General features: G+C 33.8%; 1 protein-coding gene and 1 pseudogene across 1 annotated transcript; both read left to right on the plus strand.

Moving 5' to 3' along the window:
• Nucleotides 1-3604: 3604 nt before the first annotated feature.
• Nucleotides 3605-9569, plus strand: LOC141513379 (C-reactive protein-like). Its single transcript, XM_074223127.1, has 2 exons — nt 3605-3856; nt 8888-9569. The coding sequence occupies exons 1-2, from the start codon at nt 3787-3789 to the stop codon at nt 9493-9495; spliced, it is 678 nt and encodes a 225-aa protein (XP_074079228.1). The 5' UTR covers nt 3605-3786; the 3' UTR covers nt 9496-9569.
• Nucleotides 9570-10832: 1263 nt separating this feature from the next.
• LOC141511226 (C-reactive protein-like) lies at nt 10833-12022 on the plus strand (annotated as a pseudogene).
• Nucleotides 12023-12462: the final 440 nt, after the last annotated feature.

The following is a 12462-nucleotide window of genomic DNA, read 5'->3' on the forward strand; positions in this document are numbered from 1 at the left end:
AAGCATCTATTAGGGGAAATTTTTATATCTTTAAATGTGTATTTGAATAAAACAGAGAAAGAGGAGATCGATGTATTGAGCATGCAATTAAAAAAGTTAGAAAATTATCAAATTAAAACTTCCCAATTAAATATCAAATTAGAGATTTTGAAAAATCAAAGGAGAAATTAATAAAATTGAAAGTAAGAAAACTATTGATCTAATAAATAAAACTAAGTTGTTTTTGTGAAAAGATAACAAAATAGATAAACCTAGATTAAAAAGAAAGAAGAAAACCAAATTACCAATATCAAAAATGAAAAGGGTAAACACAATTAATGAGGAGGAAATTAAAGCAATAATTCAAAGTTATCTTACCCAACTATATGCTATAAAAATATGACAACATAAATGAAATGAAAAAAAAAACTGCCCAGATTAACAGAAAATAAAATAAAATATTTAAATAACTGTTTCAGAAAAAGAAAGTGAAGAAGCCATCAGTTATCTAAGAAAAATTCTCCAGGGCAGATGAATTTGCAAGTGAATTCTACCAAACATTTAAAGAACAATTATTTCCAACTATATATAAACTATTTGAAAAAATAGGTGAGAAAGATATTCTGTCAAATTCTTTTTTTCATAATAGCATGGTATTGATACCTAAATGAGGAAGAGGCCTAACAGACAAAGAAAAATATGGACCAATTTCCGTAATGAATGTTGATGCAAAAATTTTAAATAAATCTTAGCAAAGAGACTCTAATAAGTTATTACTAGCATAATATACCATGATCGGATAGGAATTATACTAAGTATACAGTAATGATTCAATATTAGGAAAACAATCAGCTTAATTGACCATATCAATAACAAAACTAACCGAAATCATATGACTATCTCAATAGATGGTGAAAAACCCTTTGACAGAATGGTGCACTTGTTCCTGTTAAAAAAGTCACTAGAGAACACAGGAAAAAAGCAAGTTTTCCTTAAAATGATAAGCAGTATCTATCTAAAATCATCAGTAAACATTAGATATAATAGGGATAAATTAGCAACATTTCCAGTTAGTGTAAGGTGTGAAACAAAGATGTCCATTATTACCAGTATTATTTAATATTGTACTTGAAATGTTAGCTTTAGCAATAAGAACAAAAAGAAATTGAAGGAATTAGAAAATGTTATGGAGGAAACAAAACTTTCATTCTTTGTAGATGATATGACATTGTACTTAGAGAACCCTAGAAAATCAACTAAAGAACTACTTAAAACAATAAAGGACTCTGGAAAAATAGGAAAAAATAAACCCACATAAATCAACAACATTTCTATATATGACCACCAAAGTACAAAAACAAGAGATAGAAAGAGAAATTCCACTTAAAGAAACAGCAGACAGCATTAAATACTTGGGAATCTATCTCTCAAGACAAACCCAGAAACTTTATGAACACAATTATAAAAAACACTTTTTACACAACTAAAATCAGATCTAAAATGTCAGTTGCTCATGGTTGGTCAAGTTAATATAATAAAAATGACATATTTAAATTAAATTATTCAGTACCAATAAAGCTACAAAAAATATTTTACGGAGCTAGAAAAAATAGTAACAAAATTCATCTGAAGCAAAAAAAGTTCAAGAATATCATGGGGATTAATGACAAAAATATCCAAAGAAATGTGGCCTAGTTGTACTAGATTTAAAACTATATAATAAGGCAGCAATCATCAAAACTCTCTGATAGTAGCTAACATATAGAGAAGTGAATCAGTGGGAAAATTAGGTAAAAAAGAAACAGCATTCAATGACTAATAACAGTAGATAAATAGTAATCTAATATTTGATAAACCTAAAGACTCCAGCTTCTGCCATAACAATTCACCATTTGACCAAAAACTGCTGAGAAAACTGGAAAACAGTGTGGCAAAAACAAGGCATAGACCCACATCTCACATCCTATACCAAAATCAAATTGAAATGGGTACAGGATTTATACATAAAGGATGATATCATAGGCCAATTAAGTGAACAAGAAATATTTTATCTGGTGGATCTATGGAGAAGGGAGAAGTTTATGACCAAACAAAATAAAGCGAAGTTTATAAATTGCAAAATCAATTATTTTGATTACATTAAAAAAGTTTTTGCACAAACAAAACCAACACAACTAAAATTAGAAGGAATTCAGAAAACTGAGAATCAAGTTTCACAACTAATGTTTCTGATAAAGGACTCATTTCTAAAATATATAGAGAACTGAGTCAAATTTATCAGAATATGAATCATTCTCCAACTGATAAGTGGTCAAAGAATATGAAACACATTACACCTATCAGAATGATTAAGATGACAACAAAAGAAAATGATCAATGTTGGAGAGGATGTGGGAAGACTGTTGATGGAGTTGCTTTAAGGCAATAAAACTATGAGTACACTTTGATTCAGCAATCCTACTTGTATCTCTACAGCATAAACAAGGAGATTGTAACCATGTCCAAAATTATTTATAGCAGCTCGTTTTTAGTGGTAAAGTACTGGAAATTGAGGGAATGTTCATCAATTGGTATATGCATGTTTTGGAATACTACTATCCTGCAAGAAATCATGAGAGGACAGACTTTAGGAAAGCCTGGAAAGGCTTGCATGAACTTCATGATGCTGAGTGAAGTGAGAAAAACCAAGAGAACATCGTACATATTGTGAGATGGATCAACTATGATTGATGCAGCTACTCTCAACAGTTTAGTTAGTGATCAAACACAATCCTGAGGGACCTGTTATGGAAAAATGACATCCACATCCAGAAAACCAAAACCAAAACCATAGATTCTGCATGCAGAATAAGCATACTATGTTCATGTTTAAAAAATTCTTTTTCCTCCTTTAGTTCTAATTCTTTTTCATAACATAACTCATATGGAAATATGTCAAACAAAATTGTACAATGTACAACTTTTGCTAAATAGTTCACTGCCATGGGGAGGGGGAAAGGAAGAGAGTGGTGAAACAGTGTAGAACTCATAAAATTGCAACTGGATGAATGTTGAAAACTTACTTTTCATGTAATTAAAAAAATAGAATAAAAATTAAAAAAGAAAGGTAAAAAAGATCAGGAACATTGATCACAATTTGAGGTGTTTATGATCAATATGGATATTTTGGATTTCTAATTGCCTGGAAACAAGAGTTCCCATTTTCATCATGGAAATTTGTCTTATATAAGCATCTCTAAGAAGAACAGGGTACAACATAAAGAAATAGGGAACTTTAACAGATTTACAATACTCAATGTATAGGCATTTCTAACCCCACAAGCCTGTTATTGATAGTGGAGTAATTCTGATTTATCATCTACAGCAAGGTTTTTAATAAGCATGAGGAAACTAGTTGGTCAGCTGAGTTCTGCAAGAGCTCAGCTTTGCCAAAATAGGGAAGTTGGCTAATAGGGAAGTTAGAATCAATGCCCTGTCAAGCTTACACAGAGTCATATACATACTTTTTTAAACTTACTTTGATTTATAAGAGCAAGATTATATATGAAATTAAAAGAAATTGATTAAAAATAATTGATAGATTACAATTTTACAATTTCTCCCTTTTGGTTTTTGGAAGACATACTTCTCTACAAACTTGTAAAGTCAGTTAGGTATTTTTTGCTGACTTCCTGACTGATGTAGCAATAAATCTTCACCAAAAATATTTTCTTATATAAGGAGGGATCAGAGAGTGAGTTGAAAATCCCAGCCCCAACTGCTTTCTTCAGAGCTACATCTCCAGGCCTGATTGAACAGAAGTGGACAATGAACATGGAGAAGCTGCCGCTGTGCATCTTGATCTTCATGAGTCTCTCAAATGCTCTTTCCCAGACAGGTGGGAGCTATTTACAGCTGTAGCTGAGATGTGATATGGGGGAGGAAGCTTTGCAATGATAAGTCAGAGGCATTCTTTTTTTGTAAATAGTATTTATTTTTTTCTAATTACATGAAAAGAGTTTTCAATTTGCATTTAAAAATTTCAGTTGATAGTATTTTATTTTTTTCAATTACATGTAAAGATAGTTTTAGCATTATTTTTATAAGATTTTGAGTTCCAAATTTTTCTCCCTCTTATTCTTCTCTCCCTATTCCCAAGACCACAAGTGATCTGATATAGGTTATACTATACAATCATAGAAACATATTTCCACATTAGTCATGTTATAAAAGAAGAAATAGAACAAAAGTGAAAAGCCAAAATAATTAATACTAAGCATTCAGATCCATAGCTCTTTCTCTGGACAGGGATAGCATTTTCTATCATGAGCCTTTTAGAATTGTCTTGGATCATTGTATTGCTGAGAAGAGCTAAGGCAAACAAAGTTTGGATTATTACAGTGTCTTACTAGTACTGTGCAAAGTTCTTCTGGTTCTGCTCACTTCACTCAGTACTGATTCCTGTTAAGTCTTTTTGGGTTTTTCTGAAATCCACCTGCTCATTATTTCTTATAATATAATAGGATTCCATTTGCTCATATATCCCAACTTGTTCAGTTGTTCACATATTCACTCCTAATTGATGGGTTTTCCCTCAATTTGCAATTCTTCATAAAAGACCTCTAATTAATATTTTTGTATATATTGGTCTTTTTACCTTTTTTGAAAATGATCTCTTTAGGATACACTCCTAGTAGTGGTATGGCTGGATCAAAGGGTATACATAGTTTTATTATCCTTTGGGCATAGTTCCAAACTGCTCTCCAGAAGGAAAGCTAACTACTAAAAATACATTAGTGCCCCAACATTCCTATATCTTCTCCAACATGGATTATTTTGCTTTTCAGTCATATTAGCCAATCTAATAGGTGTAAGGTGGTACCTCAGCATGGTTTTAATTTGAATTTCTCTAATCAGTAGTGATTTAGAGTGTTTTTAATCTGACTACATATAACTTTAATTTCTTCAACTGAAAACTGCCTGTTCATCTCCTTTTTCATTTATCGTTTGGAGCATGACATATCCTTTTACATTTGAGTCAGTTCTTTATATATTTGACTAATAAGATCTTTATCAGACAGACTTGCTGAAAAAATGTTTTCCAGCTTTCTGCTTTCCTTCTTATCTGGGTTGCATTCATTTTGTTTGTGCAAAATCTTTTAAATTTAATGTAACCAAAATTATCCATTTTGCATTTCATAATGTTTTCTATATCTTCTTTGGTCATAAATTCTTCCCTTTTCCATATATCTGTAAATTATTCCTTGCTCTCCTAATTTGCTTATAGTTTCACCCTTTATCTAAATCAAGAACCTATTTTGACTTTATTTTGATATACTATGTGATATTGATATATAATTAGTTTCTGCCATACTATTTTTTAGTTTTCCCAGGAATTTTTGTCAAATAGTGAGTTCTGATCCCAGAAGCTGGAATCTTTGAGTTTATAGTAGATACTATAGTCATCTACTACTGTCTTGTGCCCCTATCCTATTCCACTGATCTACCATTCTATTTCTTAGCCAGCATCAAATAATTTTGATGACTGCTGCTTTATCATATAATTTCAGCTCTGGTACAGTTAGGGCACTTTCCTTTGCAATTTTTTCCTTAATTTCCTTGATAGTTTTGGCCTTTTGTTGCTCCAGATGAATTTATTACTACTTTTTAGCTGTATAAAATATTTTTTTGTAGTTTTGTAGGTTGATGGCATTAAATAAGTAAATTAATTTAGGAAGAATTGTCATTTTTAATATGCTAACTCAACTTACTGGGTAATTGATGTTTTCCCAATTGTTTAGATCTGACTTTATTTATTTGAAAAGTATTTTGTAATTGTGTTTATGCAGTCCTTTGGTTTGTCTTGGCAAATGGTTTCCCAAATATTTTATATTGTCTCCAGTTATTTGAGGTGGAATTTCTCTTTTTATCTCTTGCTACTGAGTGTTGTTGAAAATATATACAAATATACTGATTATGTGGGTTTATTTTATATCTTGTGAATATGCTAAAGTTCTTATATTTTTTCAAGAAGTTTTTTAGATCTCTAGGATTCTTTACCATCATATCATGTACAAGGAGTAATAGTTTTGTTTTTTTCATTGTCTATTTTTATTCCTTCTATATCTTTTTTCTTCTTTATTAAGGTAAAATTTCTAGTACAACACTAAATAACAGTATAACAATACTGTCAATAACAAAATAACAATGGCATCCTTGCTTCACTTGACTTTATTGGGAAGATTTCTAGCTTTTCCTTATTACAGATAGAGATTGTAGATGTTTTAGATGGAGACTACTTATCATTTTAAAGAAAGCTCCATTTATTTCTCTGCTTGATAGGTTTTTTTTGGCAAGGCAAATGTGATTAAGTGATTTGTGTGTGATACTGTGTATGAGATATATATATATATATATATATATATATATATATATATATTTAATTAGTTTCTGCCATACTATTTTCTAGTTTTCCCAGCCATTTTTGTCACACAGCTAGGTAATTATTAAGTGTCTAAGGTCATATTTGAACTCAGGTCCTTCTGAATCCAGGGCTGGTGCTTTATCCACTTTGCCACCTAGTCACCCCTTGCCAGTGTTTTTAATATGAATGGGAGATGTATTTTAATAAAAGCTTTTTCTGCCTCTAATGAGATGAGCACATAATTTTTGTTGGTTTTGTTATTGTTATTGTTTTTTTGTTATTTGTTATTGTTATTAATAAATTTCGTAATATCGAATCAGCCTTATATTTCTGGTACAAATAATATATGGTCATAGTGTATTTTCCTGGTGATAAACTGCTGTAATATCTTTGGTAATATTTTATTTAAAATTTTTCCATCAATATTAATTAGGAAATGAGTCTATAATTTCCTTTTTCTGTTTTGACTTTTCCTTGTTTAGGTATCAACACCACCATATTTGTATCATAAAAGGAATTTGGTAGGACTCTTTCTTTGCCTATTTTTCTAAATAGTTTACCTAGTTTGAGAATTAATTATTCTTTAAATGTTTGCAGACTCCACTTGTGAATCCATTTGGTTCTGAAGATTTTTTCTTAGGGTGTATATTGATGACTTGTTCAATGTTTTTTCCTAAAATTTGGTTAAGTATTTTGTTTCTTTTTCTGTTAATATGGGCAATTTATATTTTTGTAAATATTTACCCATTTCAATTAGATTGTCAGATTTATTGGCAGAGCTGAGCAAAATAGCTCCCATTTATTGCTTGAATTTCCTTTTATGGGTGGTCAATTCCCTCTTTTCATTTTTTGATAATGGTAAGTTAGTTTCCTTTATTTTTTGGAATCTAAGGTTTGTTTTATTGATTTTTTAATAAACAGTTCTTAGTTTTATTTATTAGTTCAACAATTTTCTTTCTTTTGATTTAATTAATCTATTTTTTGAGATTCAAAATTTTTAATGTGGTTTTTCATTGGGGGCTTTAATTTGTTCTCTTTCTTTTTAATTTTTTTTTATTTATTTAATGCAATGGGTTAAGTGACTTGCCCAAGGTCACACAGCTAGGCAATTATTAAGTGTCTAAGGGCAGATTTGAACTCAGGTCTTTCTGACTCCAGCACCCATGCTCTATCCATTGCACCACCTAGGTGCCCCCTAATTTGTTCATTTTCTAGCTTTTTAAATTGCATGCCCAATTCATTTATCTGTTCTTTCTCTAATATATTCATGTAAGGATTTTTTTAGTTTTTTTTGCAAGGCAAATGGGGTTAAGTGACTTGCCCAAGAACACACAGCTAGGTAATTATTAAGTGTCTGAGGCCGGATTTGAACTCAGGTAGTCCTGACTCCAGGGCCAGTGTTCTATCCACTGTGCCATAAAGCCACCCCTCATGTAAAGATTTTGAGATATAAAATTTCCCTTCCCCTAAGAACTACTTTGACTGCATCCCATACATTTTGTTATGTTGTCTCATTATTGTCATTCTCTTTGTTGGAATTATTGATTATTTCTATGATTTATTATTTAATTCTCTCTCTCCCATTCTTTAGGATTAGACTATTAAAGAGCAATTAATTTTTAATCTATCTTTCCATGACCCTTTGTTACATGTACTTTTGTTGTATCATGATATCAAAAGGATGCACTTAATATTTCTTTTTTTTTTAATGGTTTTTGCAAGGCAGTAGGGTTAAGTGACTTGCTAAAGGTCACACAGCTAGATAATTTTTAAGTGTCTGAGGTTGGATTTGAACTCAGGTCTTCCTGACTCCAGGGCTCATGCTGTATCCACTGTACAACCTACCTGCCCCTTTTTTCTCCTTTTTAAAAAGTTAAGCTCTGTTCCTGGGGTACAGGGAGTACTGTCCAAACTTCTTTCACTGAGGGGGCTGGGGATCTGGTCACAGGTTTTCTGTGTTTTCTGTTTTCTCTGGGACTGGCCATTTGCCCACTGGCCATGGGTGGCCTGATTGAGTTGTGCCTTTGTGCCTTGGGTTCCAGAGCTGGCAGTTTGCCTGCCATGCCCCTGGTCTGCTGTGCCTGGATTTCAGGGCTTTGCTTGATGATCTCTGCTGTGGCTTAGAGCCTCTTGATAACTTACTTGGTCATTGCCTCCACTGGTATGTGCTCCCTTTGATCCAAGTGAGACAGACCTTTCCTTAAGCCCATCTAAATTATCTGGAACTGGAAAATTGTTCCACTTCATCTTTTTTGTGGATGATGTTCCTTCAGATTCTTTTAGAGATTTTATTTAAGGATTGTTTCTGAAGGAAATCGGAGGGAGCTCAGGTAATTGCCTGGCTTCTCACCTCCATCTTGGCTCCATCCCATAAAGCATTCTTTATATGTTATATGGGGAAGGTAATGGATTTTTCTATTGTTGATTTAATATGTAGGTAAGGGAACATATTTAGATTTTGCCTAGAACTTGATTTCCTCTTCTGCTCTTCTGTTTTTCCTACAGATATGAGTGAGAAATCCTTTGTGTTACCACAAGAATCTGATGATTCCTATGTGATCCTGAAACCACATCTGGACAAGCCCCTGAAGGCCTTCACTGTGTGCCTGAAAGTCTTCACAGACCTGAAAAGAAGCTGTTGTCTTTTCTCCTATGCTACAGAATCCCATTTTAATGATATCCTCATATTTAAGAGACCAGTGGGGTCATATCTTTTTGCAGTGGGTGATGAAGAGGTAGTATTTCAGGTCCCTGAGATCATTTTTGCTCCACAGCACATCTGTGTTGGCTGGGAGTCAGAGTCAGGAATTGCTGAATTCTGGTTAGATGGGAAGCCCATGGTGAGGAAAGCCCTTAACAAGGGATATTCTGTGGGGATTAAGTCAAAGATTATCCTTGGACAAGATCAGGATTCTTTTGGGGGAGGATTTGATAAGACTCAGTCCCTGGTGGGGGATATTGGAGATGTATATATGTGGGACTCTATGTTGTCACCAGAAGACATTATTAGTATATATTTGGGTGGGACCTTTAGTCCTAATGTTTTAGATTGGAGGAAGCTAGACTATGAGAAGAAAGGCTCTGTGGTTACTAAGCCTCAACTGTGGGTATGAGCCCCCACTACCTTCAGAGATCCCAGACTTTTCTGATGGCTACTTCTCACCTAATAAATTAAACTTCATCTTCATATCTTAGACTCTTCTGTGTTTTTGTTTTTCTGGTTTCGTGGCTACTTCCTTGTACATTATTTTTTCTATGCTCTCATTCTGCCTTTATTTCAGAAAGAGAGCATAGGTAATACCTCAAGGGTAGGTGAATAACTTTTGGAAACTTCACTTACTGGACCTTAAGTTCATAAATATTAGAACTGGGAAAGGCATTCAAGATCATCTAGTATAAATCCTCCCATTTTATAGATGAAAAATTTAGTCTGTCAGATGAGAAATCACTCTCTCAATGCCCCCCAGCTAGTTTTTTTGGTCAATAGTCAAATTATAGAATAATTATAGAACAATAGTCAAGATAACATGTGCGATGGTATCTTCTCCAGTTTCATTTTACATTGCATCCCAGAAAAGTTAAATGCCTTACTCAAAGTGGTTCAGGTCATAAGTGATAGAATAAATGTGAACTCACATTCTTGGACATCACAGCTATCTTTCTTTCTATTTCTAGGTAAAGTTGTGAGAAGCATATCTAGAACTCAAATCTCCTGACACCTCTATCCAGTGCTTTTCCCCATTTAATCATTTTCCCTTTTTCACTAACAATTTGAGCTATATAAAAGCATAATGAGCTTGCTTTCTATTCACTGAAAAACTTTATAAAGATTGGATGACTATTTGTGAGATATATTATATTTGGGATTCATTAGTGGATATTGGATTAGATTCAATAATTATAAGGTCCTTCTAACTCGGACATTCTGTTATATTATGATTTTGCAACAACAGGATAATGGGCCAACCTATAATGCCAATTGACAGGTTCTGGCTTGGTATGCATTTATATGATGCCTGAGGTAGTTCTGAATGGGAATAAAAGTAGTACCCATAACAAGACTCTGCTTACCAAACTCACAGTGAGACTTTTCTGGCAGCCTTGATATTATAGCACCTTAAGAGACCAAAGCAGGTGCCTATGTTTCCTCCTTGTTTGGATAACCTTCAATGGATTCTTTAGGAGCCTGAATTCTCTGCCTATTCCCCAAAGGCATGATTTGGAGTGTTCTCATACATTTTGTACATATATTTACATTCTTTACTGTTCTATTTATTACCACCAAGGATTGAAACTTCAACCATGTATCTAATAAATATCAACTTCCCAGATCATAAATAATTCCATATCCTTTAGTGCTACTACCACCCTGATTCCTTAAACTAACAGGAAATTTTGGAAAATCATTTACACATCATGGGTGATGTTATGAATGGGTTATCATCAAACAGATCTTCACATGAGAGAGAAAAATCAGAGAACCAGTTTTTAAGATCTCAGTACAGCTGTTCCCTCCAGGGCCAACATGAAGATGTTGCTACTATGCTTCCTGGTCATCTTGAGTCGTGAGTGATGCCCTTTGTCAGACAGGTAGAAGCTGTCTATATATGTGTCTGCGATTTGATAAGAGGGAGGAAGGCTCGGTAAAGTATGTGGGAAATGAGTTTTATAGTGTTCATTTAATATGTAAGAGAGGAAACCTATTGATGAATTATCTAGGGCTAGACTTTCCTCTTCTTCCCTTCTTCCTTTTCCACAGAGCTCAGTGGTAAAACCTTTGTACTCCAAGCTGCCTATGTATTTCTGACACTACATCAAGAGAAGACCCTGAAGGACTTCATTATGTCCTTTGAAAGTTGACACTGACCTGCCAAGGAGCTGTAACCCTATCTCTGATGCTACTGAGAGTTTCCTGTTTAATAAGAGAGGTTGGGATGTTTGCCTTAGAATGGGTGATAGTGAAGTATTACTCCAGAGCCTGAGACCACTCCTGCTCCAACATAGTTCTGTGTCAGCTGAATTCTGGGTAGATGGGAAGGCCCTAAAGCAAGGATATTCTATGGGATTAAATCAAAGATTATCCTTGGGCAAGAGCAGGATTCTTTTGGGGTGGGTTTGATAAGACTCACTTCCTGGTGGGGGACATTGAAGATATGTTCATGTGGGTGGGACTTTGTGTTGTCACCAAAGAGAGTTAATCCTGTATTCTCTGGTGAGATCTTTAGTACCAGAATGTAGTCAGCCAATAACTAAATATCAGGTCCTGTGTTAAATGGTGGGGACATAAAGAAAGGCAAAAGATAGTTGCTAACTACAAGGAACTAAGTCTAATAGGGGAAACAACATGTAAACAGCTATGTACAAACAACCTATAAGCATAGCAAATGGGTGATAATCAGCAGAGGGAAAGCACTAGGATTTAGGAAAGTCTTCCTGTACAAGGTGGGAATTTAGGTGGGACTTGAAGGAAACTAGAGAAGATAAGAGGTGACAGCAAGGAGAGAGAACACTCCATGAATGGGGGATTTTCAGAGGAGCTTCCTTTAGTTAGGAAATGGCATACCTTGCTCAAGAAACAGCAAAAGGGTCAATGTCATTTGAAGAAAGATCAGGTGATATCAAATGTAAAATTTAACAAAAAAGGTAAATTGAGGCACATTTCCCCATGCAAGTTAACATTTTATTAATGAGAATATGCTCCCTGCTAACAAAAATGTCAATGACACTATCTGTAATCAAAGACCCTAAGCAAAAGGACTATTCCTTTTTATTGGTTTTGGGGAGAATAGAATAAAGAACAGAACAGGATAGTTGACATGGGGTTGAGGGCTACATAACTGGTTACAGCATAGGGAATAATATGACTGGTTGGAAGTTTGGTAAGGAATAACTAGCAATGATTCATTCCTCTCCTGAGATTAAGAAGGGCTCATTAAGAAGGGCTCACAATAGCTGTCCAGACATTTTGAATAGTGAATCAGACATTTTTGAAGGGTAACTTGGGTCAGCTAATTCCTTGAGGCATGAATAGCTGGATTTTTAAACTTAACCTAATATAGACCAGCTGAATCTCTGAACTA

The sequence above is a fragment of the Macrotis lagotis genome, chromosome 2, assembly GCF_037893015.1.
Source record: "Macrotis lagotis isolate mMagLag1 chromosome 2, bilby.v1.9.chrom.fasta, whole genome shotgun sequence".
In the NCBI taxonomy this organism is placed as follows: domain Eukaryota; kingdom Metazoa; phylum Chordata; class Mammalia; order Peramelemorphia; family Peramelidae; genus Macrotis; species Macrotis lagotis.

What these genes read in the sequence shown, in the direction of transcription:
- LOC141513379 (XM_074223127.1), top strand. Translation starts at nt 3,787, where the DNA reads ATGAACATGGAGAAGCTGCCGCTGTGCATCTTGATCTTCATGAGTCTC. An exon ending in AAATGCTCTTTCCCAGACAG is followed by an intron (nt 3,857 to 8,887) that starts GTGGGAGCTATT and finishes TTTTTCCTACAG; the next exon opens with ATATGAGTGAGAAATCCTTT.